Raw genomic sequence first — 15375 nt, 5'->3', positions numbered from 1 at the left:
AGGCCACAACTAGATGAAAATTAAGAAAGAAAAAAATTTCAATGGTAATAGAAAACACATAGTAAAGGTAAAAGATTATTACAAAGCTAGTATGGAAATCAAAATGCAAAAATAGTAAAATCAATTATATCTACAAAAATTACACAAAGGGGGGCACCTGCGTGGCTCAGTGGCTGAGTGTCTACCTTTGGCTCAGGTCATGATCCTGGGGTCCTGGGATCAAGTCCACAGGGAACCTGCTTCTCCTTTTGCCTATGTCTGCCTCTCTCATGAATAAATAAATGAAATCTTTTAAAAAGCATTCAAGTGATATAAAATGTGACATCATATACATAAAATATGGAAAAGGGAGTAAAAATTAAGTGATTTTATAATGTGTTCATACCATACACATACGATACTGTATATGAATCCCACAGCAACCACAAACTGAAAACCTGTAAACACATGCACAAAAAATAAAGAGAAAGGAATCCAAGCATAACACTAAAGAGAACCATCACACCACAAGAGAAGAGAGCAGGAGAAGAAAACAACTAGAAAACAAGGAGAATACAACAAAATAGCAATAAATACATACCTAATAATAATTACTTTAAATGTAAATGATTGAATGTTCCAATCAAAAGACATAGGGTGATGTAATGAATAAAAAAATAAGATCTCCAAAAAAAAAAAAAGATCCATCTATATGTTGTCTACAAAAGACTCACTTTATACCTAAAGACACAGACTGAAAGTGAAGGAATGGAAAAAAAGATTCCAAGCAGATGAATTAATTTTTTAAAAACCCAAAAGGTATAAAAATCAAACAAAATAGACTTTAAAACAAAGATGGTAACAAAAACCAAAAAAGGTCATTACACAATAACAAAGGGGTCAGGATCAATCCAACAAGAGCATATAACAAATGAAAATCTATTTCACCCAACATCAACAGGATCCAAATTCCTAAGACGAGTACTAACATAGGAAAAGAGAAATTGACACTAATACCATGATTGTTAAGAGACTTTAACAACTTGCTTACCTCAATGCATGGATCATCCAAACATAAAATCAATACAGAAACAGTGGCTTTGGGCAGCCCCGGCGGCTCAGCGGTTTAGTGCCGCCTTCAGCCCAGGGCCAGATTCCGGAGACCTGGGATCGAGTCCCACATCAGGCTCTCTGCATGGAGCCTGCTTCTCCCTCTGCCTATGTCTCTCCCTCTCTCTCTCTATGTCTCTTATGAATAAACAAATAAAATATTAAAAATATTAAAAAAAAAGAAACAGTGGCTTTGAATGACACATTAGATCAGATGGACATAACAGAAATGTATAGAACTATTCTACCCACAAACTGCAGAACACATGTTCTTTTCAGGTGCATACGGAACATTTTTCAGGAGAGATCACATGCTAGACCGCAAAGCAAGTGTCAATGAACTAAAGATAACTGAAATCATATCAAATATCTCTTCCAGGGGATCCCTGGGTGGCGCAGCGGTTTGGCGCCTGCCTTTGGCCCAGGGCGCAATCCTGGAGACCCGGGATCGAATCCCACGTCGGGCTTCCGGTGCATGGAGCCTGCTTCTCCCTCTGCCTGTGTCTCTGCCTCTCTCTCTCTCACTGTGTGCCTATCATAAATAAATAAAAAATTTAAAAAAAAAAAATCTCTTCCAACTACAATAGTACAAAACTAGAAATCAATTGCAAGAAAAAATCTAAAAGAAATACAAACATGTAGAATCTAAATCTAAATCTAAATCTAAATAACATGTTACTAAACAACCAATGGGTCAATGAAGAAATCAAAGAGAAAATCAAGAAATATCTGGAGAAAAATGAAAAAGAAAACATCAATCCTAAATCTTAAAGATGTAACAAAAGCAGTACTAAAGGAAATTTATAAGTGATCAAGACCTACCTCAACAAACAAAAACTAACTCAAATAAATGATCTAAACTTACACTTAAAGTAACTAGAAAAAGAAGACAAAAGAAAACTTAAGGTTAGCACAAAGAAGGAATTAATAGAGGGGTGCCTGGGTGGTTCAGTCAGTTACGGAACGGAGACTTGACTGCAGCTCAGGTCATGATTTCAGAGCTGTGAAATCAAGCCCGGTGTTGTGTTCTGTGCTCAGCAGGGAGTCTACCTGAGATTCTCTCCCTCTCCCTCCATACCTCACCCCACCCTCAGACTCTCTCTCTCTAAAATAAATAAATAAATCTTTAAAAAAGAGGGAAGAGGGATCCCTGGGTGGCTCAGCGGTTTAGCCCCTGCCTTCAGCCCTGGGCATGATCCTGGAGTCCTGGGATCGAGTCCCACGTCAGGCTTCCTGCGTGGACCCTGCTTCTCTCTCTGCCTGTGTCTCTGCCTCTCTATTTCTTACTCTATGAATAAATAAATAAAATATTTAAAAAAAAAAAGAAATGTAATAAAATAAAGACGGAAGAGAAGGAAGTAATAGAAATTAGAGCAGAAATAAATGAAATAGAGATAACAAAAAAAAGAAGGAAAAAAGAAAAGATCAATGAGTCTAAGAGCTGGTCCTCTGAAAAGATAAACAAAATTTATAAAACCTTAGCCAGACTAATCAAGAAAAAAACAAGAGGACTCAAAACATAAACTTGGAAATGAAAGGTGATTAGTTAAAACTTACATGATAGAAGTACACAGGATTATGAAGAGATTCCTATAAAAAATTTGTATAAAAAAACCTAGAAAAAAGAAACAATCTAGAAAAAAATGGATAAATGCCTAGAACATAAAATCTTCTGAGACTGAATCATGAAGAAATAGACAATGCTGGGGAAAAAACACAATTACTAGAAATAACATTGAATTGGTAATCAAAAAACTCCCAACAGGGGTACCTGGGTGGCTCAGCCAGTTAAGTGTCTGCCTTTGGCTCAGGTCATGATCTGAGGGTCCTGGGATTGAGCCCTGCATCAGGCTCCTTGCTCAGAGGGGAGCCTGCTTCTCCCTCTCTCTTGTGTTTATCTATTTCTACACTTAGTGTTTAAAGATTATACCTTATTCATTAAGATCTAATGTAAAACAAATTAGGAATTAAAAAAACTCACCTGGGATTTGTTCATTTTCTGTTCTTCTGAAAAAAGCATGGAGACATGTGAAGATACAACTGAGAAATAGTAAGAGAGAGAGAGGAGTCATAAATGATCTTGCCTCCCTCACAGTTCTTGGATTCACCTGCCTACAAATACCCTGCATACCAGTGGGTAAAATGCGTTCTTATGGGACAATGTCCTTTTGTTTCCTAAAAAGAGATGGAATAGCCATATAGAGGTAGTGCCAATAGACTCATATACTTAATAACAGCCTCTCAAAAAAACAGACAAAATAAACAGAAACAGAAACAAAAACACGACTTGTAGTTGCCAATTTCAGATGCATAAATACCAGGGCCAATTTCAGACTACCAACATGATGTCAGTGAACAGAGATGGGAAGAAATGTGAAATAGCATACCATTATGCAGGATTTATAAAGATTTTATTTATTCATGAGAGATGCAAAAAAGAGAGAGAGAGAGAGAGGCAGAGACATAGGCAGAGGCTCGGAGAAGCAGGCTCCCTGCAGGGAGCTCGATGTGAGATTTGATCCCAGAATCCTGAGATCACACCCTGAGCCAAAGGCAGACGCTTAACTGCTGAGCCACCCAGGCGTCCCCCATTATGTAGGATTTTTACCATACTGATAAATAGTCTCAAGAAGACAGATATGAGTGAAAGGAAGGAAATTACTTAGGAAGTCATGAGTTTTGAATATGATCACAACCATAAGGAGCTTAAGCAGACAACTATAAAATGCAGTGCAGTATCCTACTAGAAAGGAACCCAGAACAGAAAAAAGAACATTATAGAAAAACTGAGAAAATATGAAAATGTATACACTTTATTGGTTTGCTAATTGGGACAAACATACTATACTAATGTAAGATGTTAGGAACAGAAGAAATTACTGTAGGGTCTACAGAATTGTTGCTGGGTGAACTGGGGAGATCCTGGGTCCTGGGATCTCAACCCAGCCTGTCCCAAAGATATACCCAAAGAAAGAATTCAAGGACAGACACAACACAGAGGAGAACACAGCGGGGAACTTTATTATTAAAGTCAAAATACTCACTTGAGCGGGCATGCTCAAGAGCTGTAGTTGCTGGAGTTTGGGTTTCTCTCCTTTATGGATAGTTAAGTAGGGGGTGGAATATTCATTACTTGAGGTGGAGATTTCCTGCAAGCAAAGGTTTTTTCCATCCTTGCTTGGTCAGGAATTTCCCGTCTGGGCACCCACCTTCATGGGTCTATCTGGTTGGATCCAGCTTTCTTGTAGCTTTGTTTGGAGGGCTGCCAGCTCAAGCCTCTGCGTTTCCCCACAAGAGGGCCATGACTTCCTTGTCCACAGCCTCCAGGCCTCCTGTTAGAACACAGCTAATTGCCTCTAACAGAATTTCTGCATTATATTGACCATAACTGTGTAAATCTAGAAACTGTTCTAAAATAATTTACTTAATAATTGATCAAAGAAAAATGTAAAGAATATTCATGTAATACAAAAGACAGCAGTAAAGGAAAAGTGAAAGAACAAAAGACATGAGACAAGAAAATACAGCAAACTGGGGTGCATAAATCTAGCCAAGCCAACAATATTAAATGTGAAGGGGTTAAACAGAGCAGTAAGGTGTCTGATGTGGTGCTGTCTCCAGCTAGATCCAAAATCTGACCTTTACAGCCTACCAGTCTGTACCCACCTCTGTCTCACGTTTTTCCTGAAGCTCTTCTTTCCAGCTCATCCCTTAACTCAGACAAATGGGCACTGAAACCAGCCCTCAGGGAACTGCCCTGACAAAATCTTCAGCCCGCCCAGAACACCATGTATGTGTAAGCACGTTTCCTTAAGACATATGACCGACCTCATGCCTGCCTCTACACACGATGACAAGGCTTCCCGACCTGAATTTTCATCCTAACCCTAAACAAAGGAACCCATCCACCCTTGCTCGGGGAGTCATTCCCGTGATCTCCTTTTTTACTTTGTGCAAGGAGCAACCTCATGTTAGTTTGGTAACAAGTCTAGCAATAGCAACCCAGATGGGATTGCTGTCCCTCTGAGGTTCTGCCCTCCAGTTACCTGGTTTCTGAAGAACAGAGCAGTGAGCAGCAGCCCTTCTGGGCTAACCCGTTCAATCAATAGGGACAGGGGGTAGAGTCCCAGGAGGGGGGCTACCCTTTCCTGGGGTCTGTGCTGCTCGACTGGTGTTGCTGGCCCCTTGAAGATACTGTGGCCACTCCAACCCTCTTGTTGAGAATCTCTCCATAGATGTTAAGTGGTACCAATCCTATGGCACAACTGTAAGAGTATTTTCTTTGAGTGGTCTCACAAGCCTGGCAAGCTGCAAAGAATGCAGCCTCTCCAGTAAACACTCCTGGGGATTGAACACTCATTATAGTCGAGTCTAGACATCCTTGGGTGGCAAAAGATAACATAACCCAGCCATTCAGAGGCTGAATGCTTCAGCCTGGCAGATGGGAAGTGGTCTAAATGAGACTAGTCTAGAATCAGCAGGGGTGAAGGGTATCTCCATCTTACCTGTTTCACCTGTTCAGTATTTGCTGGGGACATCTGATACTGTTCTATGTTTGTTTTTCCTCTCAAAAGGGGAAGTATGCCTGGAGTTGCTGAATCAAACCAGGTTCTTCCTGAGCCATTCCCCGAATGAATTCTCTGGGACTACCCAGACATTGAGGGGCTAGAAGAGGCAGCCTATGCACTGGGCCACTGCTCCTCAAGGCACAACCACCCAGACCCAATCGGACACTTACCATTAACCTGCTCTCCTTGAGGGTTTGGTTTTAAGTCAATCGAGTCTCATACACATTGTGGGTGAGGTTGTGTGGCATTTGTGTCACCACTAAACACTGTAAATGGCCTTAAGGGAGGGTAAAAGGAGACCCTAAGAAAGAATCCTGGACTATGAGAGGGACAGTTTTACCATGAAGGAGAGCCTCTATTGGGCTGTAGCCTCCAAAAATAGAAGCATTTGGCCACCCTCCCTTAACCCCAAAACAGATGACTTTCTCTTTTAACAGTCTGGACATGATAATATATTCTAGAGGATGAACAGAAGTGTCCAGAAAATGGGACCTTAAATTTTAATACAATACTCAACTGAGCTCATTTTGTAAAAGAGAAAAAAAATAGGAAGAGATTCCATACGACCAGTGTTTTATGGCGTTACATCAAAATGAGGGGTTGCAAAGGAAGTGTTAAGATTTATAAAATGAAGGTTGAACCAAAAACCCAAAAACTGCATTCTGTATTCTCTGATGAATCAGGGAATCTTTGATCCATCTCCGTCTCCTCCTGCAAGTCATGAGATCATAATCAGCCTCCACCTTATTTTTCTGGTACTCGGGCCTCAGCAACCCCAGCTTCATGAACATCAGCCTCTAATACTTTACAAACACCTTCAAAGCCTTTCCCCATGTATCCTGTATCCCTTTAGTCTCCTTTGTCTGACAGCACTACCGGATTAGGGACCTATTTTAAGCCAGGGATGGGAATGTTGCTGTTGAGATGGGTACCAGATGGGAGATGGGTGTCTCATTAATATCCACATCCCATTTTTTTACCTCAGAACTGTATAACTGGAAGGCACACACTAAAGGGCTATGGGTTAACCTAATTGATTTATACATTTAACGTAGGGTATCTTTTCTAATCACAACCCAGCCTGGGCAGATATGCAAGTTTTGCTAATCAATCTCTAGGGCAGAAGAGAAGTTTGCCATTTAAGCACAAGCCAGACAGGAAGCCGGTAAAGAATATAAGCCAGGGGGAGCCTGGGTGGCTCAGTCAGTGAAGCATCTACCTTCAGCTCAGGTCATGATCCCAGGGTCCTGGGATTGAGCCCATCAGGCTCCTTGCTCAGGGGGAGTCTGCTTCTCCCTCTCAATCTGCCCCCCACTCATGCTTGCTCTGTCTCTAGTGCATGCTCTCTCTCAAATAAATAAAATACTTAAAAAAAAAAAAAGATCATAAGCCCAGATCAAGTTCTCAAAGACCAAATAAGGAGACAGTGCTATGAGATGACCCTGAGTGGGATCCCAACTCCCACAAAAAGAGAGAAAGTTTAGGGCATTACTAAAGGCTTCTTTTAAAAGCTATGAAGGAAATGAGTAGATGTCCTGGTCCAAATTAGGGGAGATTCAACAAGGGACAGACGAGAATCCATCAGCCTTTTTGGGAAGGTTACAAAATTGCCTAAAATGAAATACAAACTGGGACCCTGAGGTTCAGAATAGTTGGATGGTCCTTAATAACCTATTTCATGTCTCAAACTGCTCCAGAAATGCAAAGGAAACTCCAGAATTGGCCACGAGTCCCAATACTAACTCTGCTCAGCCTCCAGAATGAGCTTTCAAGGTGTTCAATAACTGGATGTGATGCAGGATGCTAGTGAAGACCAGAAAATGAGAAGGCAAGCTGCTCTTTGGGTGGTAGCTCTCCAACCTGGGAGAGGAAAAGGAGACACCCACGGCGGGTAAGTGCCCCAAACCCCACTGTGGAGCCAAGAGACCATTAGCAAAGAGGGGGTCCGATCAGTGCAAACAGTGTAAGCAGTAAGGACACTGGAAACAGGGCTGCCCAAACTGCTCTGGAAAGGAGGGAAGGAGGGCAAAGCGGAATCATATCAGTTGTCCCTCACTGAAGATGAGACAGGCTCCCTATCTGGTCTTGGAAAAAGTAGATCCTCACCTCCCACAAGGAACCCTGAGTAACCTTAGCAATTGAAGAAAGCCGGTTGAATTTTTACTTGATACTGGAGCAACTTTCTCTGAACACCCAGAAGATGAGGCTCTCTAATGAAAATTGTAATACAAAAGGATTCTCGGGAAAAGTTAACACCAAAAGGTTTCTGGACCCTTTGACCCTTCTAGGGTCAAGTTGGTTAGAACACTCTTTTTGATATATGCCAGAATGTCCCTTTCATTTATGATGAGATACTTTAGACAAATTGGAAGCCACAGTAAGTTCACAACAGGACAAATTAGAAATTCAAGTCCTTAATAGTTCGATTCAAGGAACTGAACTCATGTCATTAATACAACATATGCTAGTATCTAAAAGAGAAAATCCCCCCCAAAAAAAACCTTATGCCAAGTCAACCTCCTAAGTCTGTGTGTGAGGGAAGGTGGGGGCATGCCATCAACAACATATCTGTAAGTAAAATTGAAATAGACTGCTGGCCCCAGATGCTATACAAGGGATCCACCTGTAATTAACGGGCTCTTAAAACAGGGGTTGACTAGGCCCCTGACATGTAGATCCCCATGTAACACCCCAATTTTACCTATTAAAAAGCTGAGAAGTGAGGAATGCAGATTAGTTCAAGACCTCAGAGCTGTGACTGAAGCTGCCTGAGACATCCATTCCCAATCCGTATACTCTACTGACCAACTTACTAAGTAACAGTAAATATCACACTGTGTTAGATCTAAGGGATGCCTTTTCCTATATCCCACTAGATCCTGAATTCCAAGAACTACCTGCTTTTGAGTGGGAAGATCGTGCCTCCAACCAAACACAATAGTACTGCTGGACTGTTTTACCTCAGGGTTTCAAAAACTGCCCCACCATTTTTGGGGAAATTCTGGGACAAGATTTAAGAGAATTAAATTCAGAAAAGTAGCACTATATTACAATATGTAGGTGGTATTTTGACTACTAGTCCCATCCAGGAGGTTTCTGGCCAAAATACTTTATCCATGTTCAATTTCCTGGCAGACAGGGTTTATAAAGTCTCAAAGAAAAGGCCCACTTTCTAAGGATACCATAAAATAAATACTTGGGGTTTTTAATGTTTTTTCCAAAGATTTTATCTATTTATTTTACTTTAGAGAAAGAGAAAACACACAAGCGACTGGGGGGGGGGGGAGGGAATCTCAAGCAGTCTCCTTGATGAGTGTGGAGTCTCAATCCCACAACCCTGAGGTCATGACCTGAGCCAAAATCAAGAGTCCACTGCTTAACTGACTGGGCCTCCCAGATGCCCCAGGATTGATTATTTCAAGAGGACAGTGAAGCCTCCCTCAAGAGAGAAACATGTTGCTATGTCAGCTAGCTCCACTGAAGACCCATACTCAGTCTTCTCATTGGGTAAAAAGAGCCTCAGGACTGATTCTGGCTAGTGTTAAGTTGGCTGTCCGAGTAGCTGCCTCTTAGTGAAGTTTCATATGTTATAAAGTCACTGCAAAGAAACAGATGTCATAGAAACCTTAGCTAAAAATACAGGAAATGTCCTCAGAAACTTTGGAATTTCCCTAAATTCTTTAGCCAAAATAGTACTAGACAACAACTAGCCCCAGACTACTTATTAGGAGGGGAAGGAGGAGTATGTACAGTAACAAACGTGCTGTACCTGGATTAATACTCAAGTTAAGTGGAAATAGACATTAAAAAAAATCTTCAACCAGGCAGCCTGGCTACATACTTTCAACCAAAAAGGAAGATCCTCTGATGAAGTCTGCAGGCTATTTGACAGCATTACCCAATATTCCACGGTTTCTCCCTTTCCTGAGGCCACTAATAATCCTACTGCTCTTAGACTACTGTTTAGACCTTGCATCATTAACTGGTACAATTTGTATACAAATGTGTGGACACCAAAAACTACAGATGGTAGTAACACAATGACAGGAGCAGCTTGGGAGTAAACCTGGTGACCCATAGGCATATCTAAAACTAGCTGAGGGAAATTCTGCTCTACTAACAATCTAGATGACCACAACCATGTCTGGCAGGAAGTAACTACAGAGATTGACCTTCGCCCTGTGTCCCCTAAGAATGGGCAGCAGAATAAAACTAGAGGAGGGATTTGTTGCCTGCTAGACCCCAAGACCTGACCTTTACTACCCACCTGCTTGAACTCACTGACCTCTGTCCCTCATTTTTCTTTAATGTCTTCTTTCCATCTTCTCTCTTAACTCGGGCAAATGGAAAACGAAATCACACCTCAAGCAACAGCAACCGCTGAGAACAAGGCCCAGACACCCAGAGCAGTTTGAGCCTAACTCCTGAATCTCACCTGCGCAGGTGTAACCATGGAGAGACCTCCAGAATGACTGACAACCACTTTTACCTCAAATCTCCATTCAAACAGCACAAGCACCATTGACATAACATTGAATGTACATATGTGCTGGCATGTCTCCTTAAGAAACCAGCTTATGGGGCGTCTGGGTGGCTCAGCGGTTGACCATCTGCCTCCAGCTCAGGTCATAATCCCTGGGTCCTGAGATCGAGTCCGCATTGGGCTCCTCGCAGGGAGCCTGCTTCTCCTTCTATGTCTCTGCCTCTCTCATGAATAAATAAATAAAACCTTTAAAAAATTATGCCTTCTCTACTACAATGACAAGGATCCCCTTTCTAAATATTCATCCCCTCTCTAAATAAAAGGAACCTGTCCACCACCTCAGGGAGTCATGGCTTTGTAAGTTATTGTTCATGATCTCCTTATTTGCTGCAATTTCTCCTTTGTACGAGGACTGCATCTGGTGCAGTCTGTATGTGTGACTCACCACGGTGCTAACTCAATTTAGTTTGGTTACAGTGGCACCTATCAGGAAAATAAAGAATCTAGGCCATTGTAGGCCCTGCAGTCCTAGGATCCACCCCTTTCGGGGGGGGGGGGGGCTGTCTCCATTCTGAAGCTCTGCAGAGAGATCATGTGTCACAAGAGTTCTCTTCAAGATGAGATTTCTGTTACTGAAAATGCAGCTCTTTAACCTCACAGGAGCCCATCGGTACCTTGGAAGTCAGTATATAATGAGGGGCGCCTGGGTGACTCAGTCGGTGAAGCGTGTGACTTCAGCTCAGATCATGATCTCAGGGTCCCGGGACAGAGCCCCTGGTTGGGCTCCCTGCTCAGCGGGGAGTCTGCTTCTCCCTCTGCCCCTCCCTCCCGCTCCGGCTCTAATCAGTACATAGTCTTTAAAAAAAATTAGAGGACAATTTCATATCTGGAATCTTCACCCAGTTCCCCAAATCTGCACCTCTTGAAACTTTCTATCCCCTAGAAACTAGAGCCATTGAGGCCAAGGACGAGGGACCCCATCCAGAGCTCCTGTTGGAGCTGAGAGCCAAGAAGCCTGCGCTGCCAAGGGCCACCCTCACGCACGCGCACGCGCCCCGTCCCGACCCTCACGCATGCGCACGCGCACGCGCCCCGTCCCGGGCGCAGAGGCAGGACCCCTCGCTCAGAGCCGGGAGGCCCGCGGAACTCAAGGCGCGGGCCCGCCCCCAGAAGTCCCCGCCCGCCGTCGGGTGTCGGCTGCGGAGTCCCGGGCCTCTTCCCCACCGAGCGTCGCCGACGCTTCCCACCGGGCCCACGCTCTAACCTCTGCTCCTAGGAAGATGAGCAACCAGGACCTTGAGAATTACTGGGAAATCTGGAAACGGGATTTCGGGCTTCACTAAACCTGTTGGCGCAGGAGGGGGACCGGGAAGATGTCGAAGCTGCGCGTGCTCAGCACTGTCCTCGGCCAGCGCGCAAGTTCTGCTGGGTAAGCAAACTCGACTCGGGACTACGTCTCCCGTGACCCTTCGCGCGCGCCTTATTAACTATGTAAATAAACTTCCCTCGTTACAGTGTAGGGACGCTGTTGCTGCGGCAGGTAGGTAACTTGGAGGCCGCCCGCCTGCTACACGGCCCGAGGGTAGAACCTACCTGTGGTCCCTCAGTGCATCCTGATGAGGAAAAAAAAATCTTTGAAAGACTTTGGCGGACATTATGGGGATTTCATTACAGATTAGCTATTATAGGATATACTTAGTTTTGGAGATACATACTGAAGTATTAAGGAGTGAAATATATCTAATTTAACTAAAAATGTTTCAGCAAACAAGATAAATACGGCAAAATATGAAATTAGTATAGAAAATGGTTTATGGGTGCTCACTTTTATTTATTATTCTGAGATTGAAAATAGAAACTTCAATAAAAGAAGGAAAAAGTAAAAAGACCTGGGTGTATCTTCTAGATTCAAAACTAATAAAAGGAAGGCATTTGTCAGTTATCAGTTCTTGTGAAAAGGGAACTTATTAAAATATTTTTTTAAATGGAATCCGGTAATACAATAAGAAAATAACATCCCTACGAAGCAGAGTTTGTCTTGAAATTGAAGAAAAGTAATTTTTAAAAATTAAAGAAGCAATAAATTTTTTAAATTAAAATACATGCATACTTAAAAAAGATTTTAAATAAGCAAGTACTTCCCTCAAGTAATTCTACTTTTTGGGTGATATGCTCTTATAATTCAAAGATTTCTATTATGTATGCCCTTCGCGGTTTAGTTGAGTCAATATGAATATCCAAGAACTTATGGGTAAAGTATACTTATCCACAAAGTACAATAACAGGCAGCAGCCTTTAAATGTGATAGAAGTATATTAAATCACACAAGAGATATTCAAAATACATTTTGAATTTAAAAAACACGCCAGTAACAAAAGAGCTATCCATAAAATGTGTGTATTCATGGAGATATGACAGTGTCTGTCAGAAGGTAAGGGCCCAAATAGACATTACTTCCAGTTGGGCAATGTAAATGTATTTATTGTGTCAGTGAGTCTGTGTCTTTTCATTTTTGTGAATGGTTATTTCTGTATAATTTGTATATTTGTGTGTGTCCATCAGTTGTGGGAGTGACCATTACAAACCCTCTTGAGAATAAAGCAGGTACTGGGTGGCCGGGCGGCTCAAAGGTTTAGCGCCACCTTCAGCCCAGGGCATAATCCTGGAGATCCGGGATGAAGTCCCACGTCAGGCTCCCTGCAAGGAGCCGGCTTCTCCCTCTGCCTGTGTCTCTGCCTCTCTCTCTGTCTCTCATGAATATATAAAATCTTAAAAGAGAGAGAGAGAGAGAGAAAGGCAGGTACTAACCACACATAATGGTAAATAAAAATGATACATTTATTATGTAAAAACACTTGTATATCTATGCATTAATTATCCTTCATCAGTAAATAAAAACTAGGGATCCCTGGGTGGCGCAGTGGTTTGGCGCCTGCCTTTGGCCCAGGGCGCGATCCTGGAGACCCAGGGTCGAATCCCACATCGGGCTCCCTGCATGGAGCCTGCTTCTCCCTCTGCCTGTGTATCTGCCCGTCTCTCTCTCTCTCTCTGTGACTATCCTAAATAAATAAAAATTAAAAAAAAATTAAAAAAAACCTAGACGCGTGGTTCCCCAACCCCAAATCTGAAATCATTTATTCAGGCAGAATTCTAAGATGGCCCTTTACTTTTTTTTTAAGATTATATATTTATTCATGAGAGACAGAGAGAGAGAGAGGCAGAGACAGGCAGAGGGGGAAGCAGGCTCCATGCAGGGAGCCCCATGTGGGACTCAGTCACAGGACCCAATATCACACCTGAGCCAAAAGCAGACGCTCAACTGCTGAGCCACCCAGGTGTCCTGACCTTTTCGTTTTATTTATTTATTTACTCTTGTTTAAAGATTCTATTTATTTATTCATGAAAGAAAGAGGCAGAGGGAGAAGCAGGCTCCCCGCAGGAAGCCAGATGTGGTCCCGGAGGAGGATCATGCCTGGAGCCAAAGGGAGACACTTAACCACTGAGCCACCCAACGGTCCCCCGACCCTTTATTTTTATTCTCTCTCCAAAACTGCCCAACCAGAAAACTGGTGTGTATGAAGAGGACTTGGGCTGTCTCCATTTTGACCTCAGACTTTCCAGTTGGTTTCTTCTTTCTAGCTTGTCCCTTGGCTCAGGTGGAAGACCAAGAGGGCAAGGACTCCCACTCCAACTACGCTACCCTCTTGCAGAATGAGGAATGCTTTCTGCCCTGGGGGCCGCACCTCTGTTTGACTCCCAAGGCCATGATGCATTGGACTTTCACTGCCTACCTGCAGTACCCACTGTGTTTACCTCTCCCCCCCCCCAATTTTGTTATATAAACCTGGAAAAACTTTAGCACTTTGGAAGAGAGCTTTGAGCTGCCAGTCCATTGTCTTCCCCGTCTTCACTGGCATACATTCCTTTCCTGTATCAGTATGACTTCTCTCTCCGCCCTTGGACCCTGTCAGCGGTGAGTGGTGGGACCAGGTGCTTCTGCACCTCCGAACGCCAGGAACCTGCGTATGGATACACAGTAGACGTATACACAAATATATGTATATGTATTTTTAGCTGTGCGGATTTTGTGCTTTAAAATCAATCTTACAAAAATTTTAATATTTTAGTCATTACTCTGAATGGAAACTCATTTATGTTGTTGGCACAAGAAAGAGTCAATTACTGTCATAAAGTCACTACTGACCGGGAAATCACTACGTATTCAGTATAGATTCCCTAGTGAAAAGAGTTAAAGTATTTTATACCATTAGCATAAACTGAGTAAAAACCTCAGACTGTGTACTCTTCCTTTGGGCAGTGGTACGTGTGGCGCTGTCTTCTGCTGGTCTAGACATATTTTCTCTTTATTACAAGTATCATGTCTCATTTGGATAATTTTGAAAGCTTGAATTCAGATGTTACAGGACATTATTCTCTGAATGTACTATTGTGCCTGGCTACAAGTACTTTATCAAGCGGTCGTTTTGTTGTCAAGCCCCAGATGGCGGGTGCCGGGTCGCACCAGCAGCACCTCCAGAAAGTCCCAGCAGCGCTGCGGCGGCTGAAGGCGGCGCGTCACACGCCGTCCGGGCGGAGGCGCTGCGGGGCCTCCTGGGAAGCCGGGCGGGGGCGGGGGCTCTTGCGCACGCGCGATTCCATCTCCTTTGGCTAGTCGGCATCTCCCGCGTCACGCCTTGGGGCGGGGGAGGACTCTGGAGCCTCGGGTCTGCGCGGGGCGGCCGAGGGCGGGGCCCGGGGTCTGCGCGGGCCGGTAGCGGCGGCCGAGCCCACGCAGGTGTGTCGGAGCCCTCTCTGCGGGTGCGAGGCCGGGCGCGGGGAGATGGCTGTTGGCGGCCGCGCCGAGCCGGAGACCTTGGAAGCCGCCGCCCCCGTCTGAGCGCCGGGCTGGCCACGGAGGGCCGGAGCGCGGAGCCCGGCGGCCCGAGGCGGCCCGAGGCGGCCGGGGGACTTGGCGGGGCGCGGGGGCGGCCGGGGGACTTGGCGGGGCGGCCCGGGCGCGGGCTGAGCGGGGACGGGCGGGGCCGGGCCTGTGACGTGGACCCCGGGCCCGCCACGTCGGCGCTGGCGCTGGCGCTGTCCGCCCGGGACCGGCGGTCGCCTCGGCAGGGCCCGCACTCTCTGCAGGATGACCCCGGTCACCACAGGGGTGGCCCGCTGTAGGGGATAGGGCCGTGGACGTGAAGCAGGATGAGGACTCAGTAAAGGTGAGCTGCT

The 15375-nt window shown here is 44.3% G+C and overlaps 3 protein-coding genes across 7 annotated transcripts in view; 1 reads left to right on the top strand and 2 right to left on the bottom strand.

Annotated features, from left to right (window-relative positions):
• Positions 1–11537, bottom strand: part of LOC112660871 (zinc finger protein 33B-like) — a 102777-nt gene extending 91240 nt beyond the window's left edge. The window contains 2 exon segments of the mRNA XM_025448581.3: positions 3071–3096; positions 11405–11537. Coding sequence (XP_025304366.3) covers positions 3071–3085 — 15 coding nt within the window. The 5' untranslated portion in view covers positions 3086–3096; positions 11405–11537.
• Positions 1–11605, bottom strand: part of LOC112660872 (zinc finger protein 260-like) — a 42927-nt gene extending 31322 nt beyond the window's left edge. Inside the window, exon 1 of the mRNA XM_025448582.3 lies at positions 11405–11605. The gene's annotated coding sequence lies outside the window, so the exon portion shown is untranslated. The remainder of the gene's footprint in view (positions 1–11404) is intronic.
• ZNF25 (zinc finger protein 25) overlaps positions 11430–15375 on the top strand; it is a 34819-nt gene continuing 30873 nt past the window's right edge. The window contains exon 1 of one of the 5 annotated variants that reach the window (XM_025448617.3): positions 11430–11569. The gene's annotated coding sequence lies outside the window, so the exon portion shown is untranslated. Of the gene's footprint in view, positions 11570–15160; positions 15366–15375 lie in introns of those variants that run through there. The other 4 variants (XM_049108889.1, XM_035714976.2, XM_025448616.3 and 1 more) reach the window with 4 other exon arrangements.

This window comes from Canis lupus, chromosome 4, assembly GCF_003254725.2.
Source record: "Canis lupus dingo isolate Sandy chromosome 4, ASM325472v2, whole genome shotgun sequence".
Taxonomy (NCBI): domain Eukaryota; kingdom Metazoa; phylum Chordata; class Mammalia; order Carnivora; family Canidae; genus Canis; species Canis lupus.
Note: the sequence above shows the minus strand (reverse complement) of the source record. Positions and strands in the feature narration are given on the sequence as shown.